Source organism: Mesoplodon densirostris, chromosome 4, assembly GCF_025265405.1.
Source record: "Mesoplodon densirostris isolate mMesDen1 chromosome 4, mMesDen1 primary haplotype, whole genome shotgun sequence".
In the NCBI taxonomy this organism is placed as follows: Eukaryota; Metazoa; Chordata; class Mammalia; order Artiodactyla; family Ziphiidae; genus Mesoplodon; species Mesoplodon densirostris.
Window position 1 is genome coordinate 30,403,352 of NC_082664.1, and position 15,512 is coordinate 30,418,863.

Here is a 15,512-nt window from a genome sequence, read left to right on the forward strand (position 1 = left end):
TTGACCAAACCTTAGAACATTTTGTCCTGTCCCAATTCCTTTACAAAAATATATCTATCATGTGTTTCATCCTTTTTCAACAAGCCATTATCTTAGATGATGATAACTATTCCTTGAGAATTTATAATAACTGATAATGATAACATGGTATTCTTTCTGTGCTGATAGCATTGTAACCAAAGATTCTGTATGTCACAGGCTAACGGCCATATATCTGGGGACATCCCAAATCATTCCATATAGGTAGTCATCTTAGGGTGAAACCAGTTCTCATTCTGTTTTTCAAGTGTTTAGGCTCAAAATGCCTCCTGACTTAGGATCAAGGTACTGATACACTGATATGTTAAGAATAAGATGTTCTATTAGGCTATATACACAAGGCAGGAGAATACTAATATTGTGTTCATCTCGCAGTTCATTTTCAACCAGTGAGAGTAGACACTGTTTAAAGAAAAGCAGGGCTTCCCTGGTGGCGCAGTGGTTGAGAGTCCGCCTGCCGATGCAGGGGACATGGGTTCGTGCCCTGGTCTGGGAGGATCCCACGTGCCGCGGAGCGGCTGGGCCCGTGAGCCATGGCTGCTGAGCCTGCGCTCCGCAACGGGAGAGGCCACAGCAGTGAGAGGCCCGCGTACCGCAAAAAAAAAAAAAAGAAAGAAAAGCAGCACCTTGTGACCACCCTCTAGCCTTGCCCTAATTTTTTGTCCGACTTTTAAAATACTCAGTGCCCGATGGCCATGTTGCCTTCATGACTGTGAAGAGATGGAACAACTAAATCTAACCTTATGTGCAAAAATTCCTGGAGGGACATCACATTAATCATGTGTGACTTAATGTGAGTTAGGTCATTAATTCTGGCCTAGTGACATCTAGGTAAAAGCTGACCCTTAACAAAAAGACACACCAAGAGGACAGATTTCATACACAGAAGACAATGGAATAAAGCAAGCCCTAAAAAGAGAATGTACTGTGCTGGGTGTTGTGAAAGAGAGAGAGAAGAGTCAGATCCAGGCTAAGGGGTACCCTGTGCACAGGGCAGGAAAGGCAGGAGTTGGCAGTAAGCACAACAGAATAATGGCCTCACCTTCATGCTTGGGGCAGAGGTCGGGGGGGACAGTGTCACCTGCCCCTGGGAATGGCAAGGCCCAACAAAATGAGTGGTAGGGAGCCAAAGCCAGTGTGGCACGGAAGTTAAGTGCTCTGGGTGGAATCTGGCAGCTGACTTTGAAGCCTGACTCTGCTACTTATGGCCTATGTGATCTGAAGTAATTTACCTACCTCTCTGAGCCTCAGCTTCTTCCCACAGGCAGTAAAGACCATAATATCATCCCAGTGTAAAGCCCTTAGCAAAGTACTCATAACTGTCAATTATCATTATTAGGCCAAGGAAGTGCTTCAGAAGGAAAAATTTTTTAAAAGCACTAACTCTAGGCATTTGTTCTCTGCGGTGTTTTCCATGCTAGCTAAAACCTGGAAACAACTTGCCTGATAATTAAGAGCTAAGGTGATTTACCTATTTGATAAAATATTCTGTAGCTGTAAACCATTTTAACAATGAAGACTATGTAACAATATGGAAACGTACTGGGTGACTCTGAAGGACAACAGACTGGAGACGTGGTCCTTACGGTGCAGTTAAGGAGCCAAATGTTTAACGATGTGAGGTGTCACAGGGTTAAAAGTTAAAATAACTGGAATGTACTAGGAGTGATTTGTAAATCTGTGTATGACAGGGAGGCCTGGATAGGTCAAGAAAGCGTTACGGAGTAGGCAGGAATTGAGCTGGGCCTGGAAGGATGGACAGAATTTGTGTCAAGTATGGAAGAAAGGCTTCACATGGCACAGAAGGAAGATCTACTTGTGGAGGGAAGAACACTCGGAGAAGAGCTAGGAGAGTCGAGAGGAGAGGTTACATGTCAGGACAAGGTCATAAACTGGGGTCATACTCAGGGAGAACCCTGAATGCCAGGCTGAGTTGTCTGAACTTTATGCTGTAAGTTCTTTGAACAGGGAGAAAGCAACTTTTGCGGAAAAATTGGAAACCTGGGATACTGCTGAAAAGCAGTAATCCCTCATAAGGAGATGAGGGTCTGAGGTTTGGGACAAATGTGAGAACTGGAAGCAAAGGTCTGAACAAGGACCATTTCACATGTTGCAGCATTTCTTTCTTTTGTCTTTCTAATTCCCATGGCTTCCCCCCTCCCCTCCCTGTTCTCCAAGTTCTTTTCTTACTGACTGCTATGGGCTACCAATTTCTACTGACCTAGAGCTCTCACCAGTTCTTCCCATCCCCTTAACAGGTGCCTGGTCATGCCTCCAGGTCCTCCTCTGGACCAGGCAGTGTGGAAGGAAGCATTTGCTGGGAAACAATGACTAAGACCGAGAAGGGAAAGACCTTTCTCTCCCAGCATTTCCGTCAGTCACTCCCCCCACGGCTGGGCTGGGGCATGGTTTTCTCCTACTTAAAACCAAGAAACAAGGAGGAGTGCGCCTCCATTTCCAGTGTGCCTCCAGTCTTCCACTCCAGCCCGCAGCACTGTGCAGACCTCAAGAACCAATATTTGAAACAGGCAGCTGCAAACCTCACCTTTTCTCAGGAGGTGGTGCAGCAGCTAGGGCTGGCCAGCATTCCTTATAGCCAAAACAGCTTTGACCATCTCTACGATGCAGACGGCATCATCCAGCCTCCCCAAGTCAGGAAGCCGCGACCTGAGAAGCCCGTCAGCTTCAAGTTCTTGGATTTTTCGGGTCCCTCAACAAGGGTCACCTCCCAGGCTATGAAGACGGAAAGCTCTGCCAATCTTAAGAAGCTGAAGAAATCAAAGCCAGCAAGTGCAGTCCAGGAAGCACCTGGTCCTCTCAATCTTCATCCAAGCAGGGAGCTAGACGTGCTGAATCTGTCACTTTCTCCAGATGTGAACCTGGAGAAGAGGGAAACCTGGCTTCCCCCTCCTGAGAAGGAGGCCAGAGCACAGCAGGCTGTCGTGCTGGAAAAGCTTAACAAGCGCACTACCCGATGGATCTAGAACAAGCGTCCCCTGAGGCCTGGGGTGTCCCCCAGTAAGTGGCAGAGCTTCTTGCACCAGCAATACGACTGGAGCCACATCCGGGATGAGCTCACTTCCTCCAGCGACCTGGAGCTCTTGAAACAGCTGGAGGAAGAAGAGACAGCGGAATTTGAGGATCGAAGTGTCGTTCTGCCAACCCAGGAGGAAAAGAAGCCAGAGCTGCTGCTTCCTGTCTATTATAGGTAGACTGACTGGGGCCTCGGGCGTGCCTTTGAGAATCCCTGGCTCCCCTTCAAGGACTCCTGGGTGGCCTCACACTCCTTATTTCAGAACACACTGTCACGTTAACCTCTTGTGTTTTCCACCACCAACCTGCTAAGATTGCCACAAAGTAAGGTTTCGCAACCTCAGCACTCCTGACGTGCTGGGCTGGATAATTCTTTGTTGTGGGGCTGGTCCTGTGCACTGTAGGATGTTTAGCAGCAGCCTACTGCATGCCAGTAGCACTCTCCAGGTGTGACAACCAAAGATGTCTCCAGACATTGACACATGTCCCTTTGAGGAACAAAGCTGCTCCCAGCTGAGAACCACTGCCTTTAAAGGAATGGATTCTCAGCCTTTCCCAGCAGACTGAGCCATTCTGCTGTTCCGGGTACTATCCAGGTGCTCCTAGAAACGAATCCATGGTGGGAGTGAGGAAGGCAGAGGCCTCATGAGGTTTGGTCCTGCCTCAGTCTGAATAAGGAGCCAGTGTGTCAACTGACTCGAAAGCTGACAGGCAGCAGGATAGAGACCTAAACAAGCTTAGAGAAGAGGATTACTGCATGTTTCTCACATTGCTTCCTTTTCATTTATAACTGGAAGGAAGACTGGAGCTATAACATCCCTGATTCCTAAAAGTGAACTGAAGATAAGTGGAAACATTTATTCATTTATTGGACAAATGTAAATTGCATTGCCACCACTTTCCAGGCACTCTGCAAAGTGCTGGGAATACAATGTAAATGAAACCGACATGGACCTATCCTTTAAAGAGCTTACAGACTGTCCACTAAATAACCACACACATAATAGGTAAAGTGAGGTAATGTAGGAGGTGGGTTCCCTTCCCCAAGTCCATGTACCCTCTAAGGGCACCAGTTTTAAAGCTACCTGTCCCCCCTTTTCTCCCCATGTCACTCATTCCAAGATTGCCCAATTCCTTGCCACAAGTGCAGACAGTTGAAAGCATGCCTGGCATCAATAAGACTGCTGAGGACGCTGATGGAAAGGGGAGCGTCTACCAGCCCCCAAGGCAGAGCCACTTCCGACAGGTGAATCCCCGAGCTGGAAAGTTTGCTTACTCCACAGACAACACCTTTGAACAGAAGATTTACTTTGGTAATGGACCTGGGGCCCTGTAGTGGGGGCCTAGGGGGACATGGAGCAGGGAGGTGGAAGGTAGCTGGGGGATAAAACAGTCATGGGTGTGGATGAGAGGCCCTGGATGAACCAAGTGTTCATGTTGACACCTCCTGGTTACTAGCACATGAGGTTTTTTTTGGGTTTGTGGGGTGGAGGCCGGGGACAGGGGGTAGGTATCTGATAGGAAGGAAACTCTTCTTCCTCTTTCCCCTCTCTCTATCCCTTTATGTTTACTAAAGAGGTAGTGGAGGTAGCATTGCAAAGTAAGCGAGATTCAGCTTGGGGAACAACCTACCTCTTCTCTGTTCTCCCTTCTCTCACTGAGATAATTCCCCCAATGAGGTGCTATGTTGGAAAAAACAACCACAGGCTCTGGAGATCTGAGCTTAAATCCTGGCTTAGCCCCTTCCTACTAACCTTCAGCAAATTATATAAGCCGTCTGAGCCTTACATACCTTATTTGTAAAACAATATTAACAAAAATGCACTTTAAGTAGACAAGAAATATAGTGCTTCTTGCCCAATACCCATGAATGTCCACTACCTTCCCCTTCCATCCTGCTATCCTTTAGATGCCTGGGCTTCCAGGATACACAGTCTAGGATTGTACGTTCCAAGCTGTTTATTCTTCCCTACCCCCATCTTGTTCCAAAACTGCTTTCAACTGAAAGTCTTCTTAAAATGTTTAACAAAATTATTCAGACAAAGGTATTTATGACTGATAAGAGATGAATTAGGTAACCCTTCATTAGTATCTAGCTTTTCACAGGGGACAATGCCTGTAAGTTAGGTTCTGACTTGGCTTCCAGGCTTTTATGAGGCCACCAGGTCATACTTCCAAGCAACAGCCACCTTCAAGGGATGCCCCCAGAGCATGGTAGTCATGAGTCCTAGAGGCTTAGAGTAGGGCAAAAGGAAACTGGGTCTGATCCTGGTGACCAAAAACCCAGGAAGAGAGGAAGGAGGCGGGTTCTAGGGACTCATTATTTATCTGTTCACAGATAAAGTCCAGATCATCCACCAGATTGGTGCAAAGAGGGACCAAATTTTCCTGGAAAACCTCAATCGATACAACAAGCAGCTATCTAAGGTCTTCCCTGAAACCCCAGAAAGGTGGACTTCCCAGCCAGTTCCTGAACCATGTAAGCAGGAAGCTGATAATGGGGGTAAAGGTGGAAGTGGGGTTAGTTCTTTAAGGCCCCTGTTTCATAGGCTGGGACACCACCAGCATCTAGGGGAGTCCCTTCCTACTAACTAAAAATCACCTCATAAAATTATAAAATACTCATTGTAACAGGAAAAGCCTTTGTGGCCCATACAGCTGAAATGAGACGGAACTTAGTTGTAACCAAGTGGTTTAGGGCCAGTAATTCCTAATAAGACAGATCCCACCTTAATGCTTCCAAAGGAAGTACATCAAACCCCTGATCCAGCACTCTGCCCTTTTTCCTTGGGCTGGCTCTACCCTCCCACTCCATTCTCAGGCCCATACCTGCTTCAGGCCCTAGAATCAACCTGTGTTTCAAATTTCTGTTTCATGAGTACATCATCCTTCATTCTGTAAGTTAGGTAAGGTAGAGGGAAAGGAGTTAACCAAGAAATAAACTTATGAAACAAAATGTGCCCATCCTCCAGAGACTATGTCGCCATTCCCCATGACTCTTTTTTTTGCAATGTCACCGTTCAGATGGGCCCGCTGGTGTGCAGAAAGTAGCAGCAGTAGTGAACCATTCTTTTTCCCACCAGCCCCAAACCTCTGTCTCTAGTGCTGCCTGGCTCTAGAGGCAATAGCCACTAAAGCAGAGGAGGTGCTAATGACGGCAGGTGTGGGCAGCTTCCACGAAACTCACACAGCCTCCTCCTTTGTTGAGGGCTACGATTATAAAGCAGTGAAGAAAGCACGTAGCAAAGCCTTGGGTTGGGTCTTGGCCAAGTCACCTTCCAGGGCTTCGGCTGCCTCATTAAAACTGAGACACTAGTCATTCCTACAGCAAGGCACTTGTAAACACTTAGCAGCTCATAGCACCATTCCTCCTCCCAAATTAAAAACATTAAAAAGAAAACTTAATAAATTAGGAATTAATGGCCAGTTAGATTCTACTTTAAATGGCAATATATCAAATATTGAATTTTATAAGCAAACGTTGTTACATATAAACATTTATATTCCTAAAGATTTATTAAACTTATAAAAAGGCTTATATGTATCTCAACTTTTCTTCCCCACATTTCTCTGCCCCATCATCATGGCTTTACCACGTTTGTAGTCAGGACTTTTCATAACTCCCTGTGGGACTTGTACTCAGTTGCCTACATAATCACAGGAAAGTTGGCTCTTGACAGTTTTGTTTTGCCTTCGTGCTAGCCAGGAATAGAAATGTGATGCTGGCTGGGAACACGCGCTTACGGCAGCGGGCAGAATACCTCATACTGCTGCCCCGCACAGCTTGCAGGCCTGTGAAAGGAGCCATGCGCTGGACAGCCTTGCCTATACCGGCCAAGGATCTGCTGCTGCAGGTGGGTGAGGAGGACATGCCCATGAAGAGCAGGAGAATGAAGAAGCAGGCAGAGTCACTGAAGGAGAATGTGACTTGGGAACTGGTGGTCCTGCGGAGGATGCTGCAGGAATGGAAGATGGCCTGGGCTCTAAGTGAGTGAAGGGGGTGGGGCGGGCGGGGGTCCTGACATTTCAGCATGTTATTTGTGAAGGAGGAGGTTCTCACCTTGGACTAGTGTTTCTCCATCTTTGAAAATCCATCCCTCTCTTGTGAGACATAAAAATCTGGTTGCCTCATCAAGGTTAGACTAGATAAGGGCTTTTCACACAATGACAGTTGCATTTATCTAGATACTTTTTGCATGGGCAGGTTTTACATCAGTAATTTGTGGAAACTCACTATGCTGAGAACTCTTCACAGGCAGAGACCCTATCTTACTGACCTCTGAAACTTTACACTCAATAAATGATGCATGAAAGAAAGGGTGAAATGTGCTGCCCAAGCAATGGAAATGCAGTGATCAAAAGAAACTTCAGTTGGCTGTGGTATATACAACGCTTTTCCAAAATTCATTTGTAAATTTGGGATTATCATATATTTACTTTGCCTTCAGCGATACGGGAATAGAAGGCTGAGTGCCTGGGACAGAGGAAGGGCCCAGCAAGGAGTGTTGAAAGCTGCAAGATTTGAGGACTCGAGGGCTGCTGGCTTTCAGAACATGAAAAACTAGTTTAGTTAGTGCAGGAAAAAGAGAGGTGATCCATCACATAAACTGGTTCAGGTAAACAAAAAAAGAGTTGAAAAAGAGATTCTGAGTAAAAGCTACCAGTAGGGAGCACCTACAGGTGGTGGGAGCACTAAAATAAAAGTTCCAAAGCTATAAAGAGAGCAGTTAGCAATAAAAGGAAGAAGCCCTTGAAAGCCAGATGGAAGAGCCCTAGAAGTCAAGGAAACCTAATGATAACCACAATCATTAACATGTGAGCCCTTATTATCTTGCAGGCATTTTGCTAAACACTTTGTCCAGTTAACTCATTTAACACTCAACGTAACTCAATACAATGGGTTCCAGCATTATTCTCATCTTACAAATGAGAAATCTCAAGCCCAGTGAGGTTAAGTAACTTGTCCAAGGTCACATAGCTAGTAACTGTGATTCCAAACCAAGTATGTCTGATGACAAAGTACCCTTAATTGCTATGTTTTATTGTACCTAACTATTTACCAGATGATAACAATAAAGAGTTATTTAAGCCAAAAAAAAAAGAATATAGGATGGGATTAGGAGTTTTGTTTGGGAACTGCCTAAGAGGGTACATGGATCATCAGAGAAATAACTCCCCTCAGGACAGGACTCCACCTCTGGAGCCCTTTATTCTTCTGAGCTGTTTTGCTTGAATTGTCCTAGGGGAAGGGGACTTCTTGTCACCTGCCTGCAGCCCAATGTCTAGCCCTAACCAGGTGGTTCTCTTCTGATTTTCCTCCTCATGGTACAGTCATCGAGTGGCACCATAAGACAATAGAGGGCCTGCTGCAGAGCTTGGTGGACATCCATGATGGCATCCGCATCCAAGCCATCATCACTTGTGCCACAGCTGCTTTAGAACGGCCCCGTATTGCCATCAGCCAGGGGGACTCAGGTGAGAGCCAGAACTGGACTGCTTGAGAATATAAGCAATTCACAGAGCCATAGACATTTTGAACTGGTGCAGACCCTGAAGCTTATTTGAGATCATTTCACAAAATAGAAACCAAGACCCAGAGACTGGCCTGAATATACACAACTTATCAGCAATAGAGATGAATTTTAAATTCCTGACTTCTAGTCTAGTGCTTTTTGCACGAATTTCATCACCCTTTGATGCTCAGTAGCTTACAAGTAAGTTCACATTGTTCTGCCTTGAGAGATCCCATTCGTAATAGCCAAAAAGTATATGTGTATGTGTGTGTGAATGCACACACTTTTCTCTCGACTCCATTTTAGCTCTTCTTTTGACAGCACATCTCAAACTCAACACGTCCCATACTGAACTCATCACCCTCTCCATAGACCCCTCCCTACATTCCACATCGCAATCAGCATCCCCACAATCCATGCAGTGTCTGAGCTAGGACCCTGGGAGTCATCCTGGATAAAATCTTTCTTCTTCCCACAACCAATTGACCAATAAATTCTACAGATTCTGCTTCCTAAACATTTTTTTATTACGAAAGAAATATAAAGTGTCATTATCAGTCAACACAGAGGAGTATAAAAAGAGGTGGGACTTCCCTGGTGGCTCAGTGGTTAAGAATCTGCCTGCCAGTGCAGGGGACATGGGTTAGATCCCTGGTCCAGGAAGATCCCACATGCCACAGAGGAACTAAGCCCCTGCACCACAAATACTGAGCCTGTGCTCTAGAGTCCGCAAGCCACAATTACTGAGCCCACGCAACTACTGAAGCCCATGCACCTAGAGCCCCTGCTCCACAACAAGAGAAGCCACCACAATGAGAAGCCCTCGCACCGCAACGAAGAGTAGCCCCTGCTCGCCACAACTAGAGAAAGACCACATGCAGCAACGAAGACCCAGCGCAGACAAAAAAATTTAAAAAAAAAAAGAGGTGATTACCTTCCCCCAACTCACTTCCCAGTCCCAATCCCACCCCCATGCCATTCCCCAGGGTAATTAATGTTTAGTTTGGCATTCCACCATTTTCCCTATGCTTTTACAAACATATGCCAACATACATGTGAGCTTTTCTATTTATTACAAAAATGAGTGTTGAATTTTACCAGCCATTTTCTAGTTTCTTCTCCTTTAATTTGTGGATATAATGAATTCTGTTGTTAAACTCTTAGAAAAAATCCTAATGGATCTTTCTTTTACTACTCCACTGGGTTTGATTTGTTAATATTTTAGAATGTTTTACTACATTTGTAAGTGAAATCGGTAGTTTTGTGTTTATTTATACTATCTTTATCAAGTTTTAGTTTTTACTAGCCTTGTAAAATGAATTAAGGACTTGGCCATTTTTCCCAATGGTCTGTAATCTTTTGAAAAAGAAATGTCAATAGTTTTTTCTTTGCTAGCAATAAGCAGTTAAAAAGGAAAATTTCCCATCTACAAGAGCCAGAACTGTAATCTACCAAGGAGCTGGCTTAACAAGACACAGGACCCAGACGACAGAAACTATAAAATGCTGCTGAAAGGACATAAAACCAACTGACTCTTACTAACCCCCAAGTGCCCTCTCAGATACCACCTTTTGTGAGAAGCCTGGGCTGATACTTCTTCCTTCTCTGCTGATGGTAGCATCCTTTTAAAATTTTTTTAAATTTATTTTTATTTTTTATTTTTGGCTGCGCTGGGTCTTCGTTGCTGCGTGAGGTCTTTCTCTAGATGCAGCAAGCGGGGGCTACTCTTTGCTGCGGTGCGCAGGCTTCTCATTGCCGTGGCTTCTCTTGTGGAGTGTGGGCTCTAGGCGCATGGGCTTCAGTAGTTGCAGCACGCAGGCTTCAGTAGTTGCAGTGCGTGGGCTCAGTAGTTGTGGCACAGGGGCTTAGTTGCTCCACGGCATGTGGGATCTTCCCAGACAAGGGATTGAACCTGTGTCCCCTGCACTGGCAGGCAGATTCTTAACCACTGCACCACCAGGGAAGTCCGGTAGCATCCTGATATTATTCTGCCCTAGCATTTATTATTCTGTCATAATTGTCTGTTTACTTTTCTGCCATCTCTACCAAACAAGGAATTTCTTAGAGGTGGGAACTAATTTTATCTCTACAAAGTTGTCAGGTTTTTAAAGTTTCATTTCACTTATTTCCTGTCTTCTGAGTTCCAGATATGGGCATTTTAACTCCAGGTTTTCAAATTTGCTGCTCCCTCTGCTGGGAAACTCTACCTCTCCCTCTTCACCTGATTAACTTCTATACATGCCCTTCAATTTTCAGCTAAGGTATCACTTCCTCTGAGGAGTCTTCCCTGCCCCACCACCCAGACTTGGTTTGATGTCCCTGCTAATATGCTTCCACATGTACACATTCTTTATTTTATTTTATTTATTTATTTATTTTTTGCGGTACGCGGGTCTCTCACTGCTGTGGCCTCTCCTGCTGCGGAGCACAGGCTCCGGACGTGCAGGCCCAGCGGCCATGGCTCACGGGCCCAGCCGCTCTGCGGCATGTGGGATCCTCCCGGATCGGGGCACGAACCCGCATCCCCTACATCGGCAGGCAGACTCTCAACCACTGCGCCACCAGGGAAGCCCACACATTCTTTATTTTAAATGCTTATTTCCTTGGGTATTAAATGGGATGATGTGTGTTAGTGCCTGGTACGTAGAGAAAACCTTCAATAGGTGGCAAGAGATATTATCTTATCCCCAAATCTTCCACATACATTAGAGAACACCTTTGTCATTCCCTTTCATGTGATCCCTTTCCTGGGTGTCTAGATTTTGATTTGTCTTGTTTCCTCCCCACAACTTTCCAAAGAAAATTATCTTACTCATTATTTCTTGAAATAATTGACTTCTATCTGTTCCCCTGAAATGCACATATTTCCACCTAGCCCATTCTTAACAGATGGCACAGTGGCCCACAGTAGTAGCAAAAAGGACAGATTAGAAATTCTAAAACCTCAGCTATAGAACTAGCTCTGCCACATCTTGGGAAGTCAGTTAACCTCTCTGAACTTCAAATTCCTTATCTATAAAATGAAACTAGTTGTGGACAAAAGGTTAACAAAACGCTTTCCCCTCTTACTTGAGAAATGAGTTTTAGTTAAATGCCTACCTGTTGTCCCGATAACCTGATAAGGATAGGAACTATCTTTGTAGGCAACATTGCTTATGATAAAAATGAACCCTGACTGATAAATTACATCTGGACTGGAAAGAACTGTAAGTGAAATATACACGCCTGAAGGAGGCACCATCCTCTGGGCTCCCACGAATGCTGTAACTTGTCAAAGCATGCCCTTTGAGGACCCTGGAGTTATATCTATGGAGTTGTTATATAAAAGAGATAATAACTCTGGTGGAACATAGGACACATACATACCTGGGGATCGATTCCATGCTCCTGAGCTGTCCCCAGAAGGCTCCATGGAACACTATAGACAAACCACCTCAAGAACTCTTGCCAAAAGGAACGCCTGATGCTGTCCTGTTGGCAAACTAGGCTTCCATCCTATTTCCTTCCAAAGATTAGTGCCATGTGTGGCCTATGATAGTCTTGTGAGACTATTTAGTTAAACCTGAAAGGACTCCTGCAATACACATATTTCAGGTGAGCTCTACAGTCATACGTGCCTTGCCTACTTCAATGAGGGTTAGAAGACTGAATGAGATAATGAATATGAAACACTATATAAGCAGCAAAGCATTACCTAAATATATTTGCTATTATTATTAAAAATACAAAAATATATAAATAGGTTGATTTTCGTCACTAAAACTAATGGTGATGGTCACCATAGCCTAGCTGGAAACATTCTCCTTTGGCTTAAATACAGCTCTGTAGAGGCCAGATGATAAAGGATTGGGAACAGGAATACCCAGCACAAAAGTCAGCCTTAAAATCCTGCCCATTGTAGGGGCTCAGCTAAACTCTAATTATATTAAGAAGCAGTAAGCATCTGCAACTGAGCCTGAGGTTGGCCACCATGTGACTAGAGGAAAAAGCTGTGTTTCAGAGAAAAGCAAAGGGGCTAGCTAGCACCCTCTTACTGGCTTTCTTTTGATCACAGACAAGGAAACCGTCAAAGCTCCATCTCCCCAGGACTTGCCAGAGGTTCTACAGCCCCCGCTAAAGGCTGCTCTTTGTGACAAGAATGCCAATGTGCGGATGGCAGCAGCAGTATGCCAATATGCCATACAGTCACATAATCTTCTTGCCCGGGAAATCATGCAGACTGCCCTTTTGAAGGGTGAGGAACTCCTTGTGACTTCTGACCTGGAAATAGGGGGTAAGGAGAGGACATCTCACCATCAGCTTTTCCTAATTCTTTCCTCTCCACCATCATGCTCTATGATGTCTACTGTATTGGGTCTGGGCTTCCATTAGATACTCAGAGATTTGTTCTTCCCAGGTACTTTACAAAATAGGTATACTGCCACCTAGTGGTACCTGGGCTAAACGTTTCATAGGTGCATTTGAACAGAAACCATGTCCCCTTTCATACAACCAGATTTCCAATTGAAAAGATAATGTAATAATATTAAAGAATAGGTTCTAAAATTTTTTTAAATCACCACTTGAACACATCTTGCTTCCATTTTTGCACATTAACTTACAGGCATTGTCCACAAGCATTGTTGGAGTAATACAAGCAGAAAGGTTCTGTCAGATGATAGGCCCAAGGTGCCCAAATGCTGTCTGAAAGATGTACCTGCTCCTTGCGTGGCGGCAGGGGTGGAGGACAACTGGCCGACCAGTTTGGCCTTCGGCATGGAGATACTCAACAATTTAACTCATCTGTCTTAAGAAAGCCTCCACTCCAGACTTCCCAATCTCTAGTGAGAGGGACAACTGTATCTCTCACCCAGGCTGGAAGTGCCTTCCTGCTGTTACCTAACAAAAACATATTAGGATTTGACTTTTCAGGTTAAGATTTTCAGTCTATATTTAGAACCTTGATACAATCCATTTAAATGTGACTTAAATAAGGGATTGAATTTCGAGACAGGGGGCAGAGGGAAGTGAGATATCAGGCAGGTAGCAGCCTTGTGTACCAACCCAAAGGCTGCTCTCTCTGTGGGGAGAAGACACCGCCATTCTGGACTCCTTTTTCACCCCACTGTGGCAGGTAATAGCGTGGACAGCTGGGCTGCAGCTCAGTGCCTGGCTCTGGAAGGTGCTGCCACTTACCCCGTGATTAAGAGGATCCTCCATCAGCTGTTTAACAAGAAGAATGAGGACACTGAGCAACAGTCTTGTATGCTCCTGAGCCATCTAAGTGGGAAGACAGTATGTGTCCATTACAGGGTCAGAGAAAGAAACCGAGTTTGGGGGGAACAATTGGGTCTTTGAGGTCGGCCCATGGAAGGAACTGAAAATGCAGGTGGTTGGGTAGGGATAATCTCAAGCACAGGTAAAACCGGACTAAGTGTGGGTGAACCGGGGTGTATACAAGGAAACGTGACAACAGCTAGCTGAGAAAGGTGAGAAAAGTAGGCTGCAGATGGTTTCTAACTTTGTAGGCAAGAAAAGTTGTGATATGCAGAATTTGCTTCTGCTAGAAGTTTACCATTGAAAACCACACAGACCTACAATTCTGTTTACTTCCAGTAGAAATGTGAAACTCACAGACTGAGGCATATACAAATCATTTTAGGGGGAAAGATAGTTAAATTAAGAAGAGAAGGTCCCAGGAATTTTCTGTTCAGATTACTACATCTGTATTTTGTTCCCTGATTTGTTCCCCAGAAATCAGTTGGCTTGGATGGAAGAGTGCCCCATTGTAAACCCACTCTTTCCTTTGCTAGCAACGGGCGTCTCATGTGTTTGTGACATTAACTATGCTGGATGCCAGGTTAGGATATAACTTCTTCAAGGTCCCAGCATCTCTAAAAGTGATCATGGATATCCATACACGTCTTCCATTTCCTCAGACCCTGATACATACCATGCTTGCCGTGGAGATGAATAGCTATCAATGGAAAGACCGGATTGTAGCCTGCCGAGCTCTCTCCCAGATTGGTGGAAATGTCAGTGTGGTAAGCCTTCTCTCCCTGTGTTTCCAGGACAGAAAGTCTAAGCAAAACTGAGCTAGGGAGCTCTTCCACTTTTTGCTGCTATCTAGTATCCCATTCTTGCCAAACAGATTTCTGTTCCCATGTTGCTACCTCTTACTCCTAACCCAGAATCCTCTTCAAATGCCAGCATATCGTTCTATTACTTAAGCCACTGCTTCTCAGCCTGGTGGCAGTCCACAAACTGTTTGTAACCTACCTACAATGAAGTAAGCAAGAAAAAAAAAAGAGAAAAGTTTAGAAACTTTTACAGTAATTTGACATTGCCTCCACATCAAGGTACTTTATAAGTATCAGTCAATACTGTCCCTACTTTCAAAAACCTGACATTAGAGTTAGAGTAACAAGACTAACATACACAAATGATTCAAGAACAAGTGATAAATGTAATGTACTCAAAACTTTTCAGAGAGAGATTAGTGTGGGCTGAACCTATCCGTTAAAGTTCTGTGAAGGAAGGAGTGTGGGTCAGCTGAGCAAGACTTGGGACAGAACTGAAAAAAAGACTTCCAGGCATAGGAAACCGTGACCATCATTTAGGCTTTCACCTGACCTCCTTCTTGCCATTATTTTAAAATCAACTTCAGCTGTCCAAATGGGACTTTTCCCTTCTTCCTATGTGCCACTGTCTTTTCCTTATAACACTGAGTAACTCCAAAATGGCCAGGACACTGCCATTCCCGCGAGAAGAGAGCACCCTCCATCTTGACCCTCACATTTTGATGTGGGAAGCACAAAACCTGGCCATTCAGTGTAATCAGTATAATTCTAGTCTGGGTTAATTCTGCCTCGACTGCCATAGTAGTACCCTGCTGCTAAAGTCCTGGACCAGCAGCATAGGTATCACCTGGGAGCTTGCTGGAAGTGA

The 15,512-nt window shown here is 44.8% G+C and overlaps 1 protein-coding gene across 1 annotated transcript in view; it reads left to right on the plus strand.

Moving 5' to 3' along the window:
- Nucleotides 1-2,351: 2,351 nt before the first annotated feature.
- HEATR4 (HEAT repeat containing 4) overlaps nt 2,352-15,512 on the plus strand; it is a 35,716-nt gene continuing 22,555 nt past the window's right edge. The window contains 8 exon segments of the mRNA XM_060095883.1: nt 2,352-3,247; nt 4,195-4,385; nt 5,411-5,551; nt 6,856-7,059; nt 8,404-8,547; nt 12,640-12,819; nt 13,699-13,859; nt 14,504-14,608. Coding sequence (XP_059951866.1) covers nt 2,367-3,247; nt 4,195-4,385; nt 5,411-5,551; nt 6,856-7,059; nt 8,404-8,547; nt 12,640-12,819; nt 13,699-13,859; nt 14,504-14,608 — 2,007 coding nt within the window. The 5' untranslated portion in view covers nt 2,352-2,366.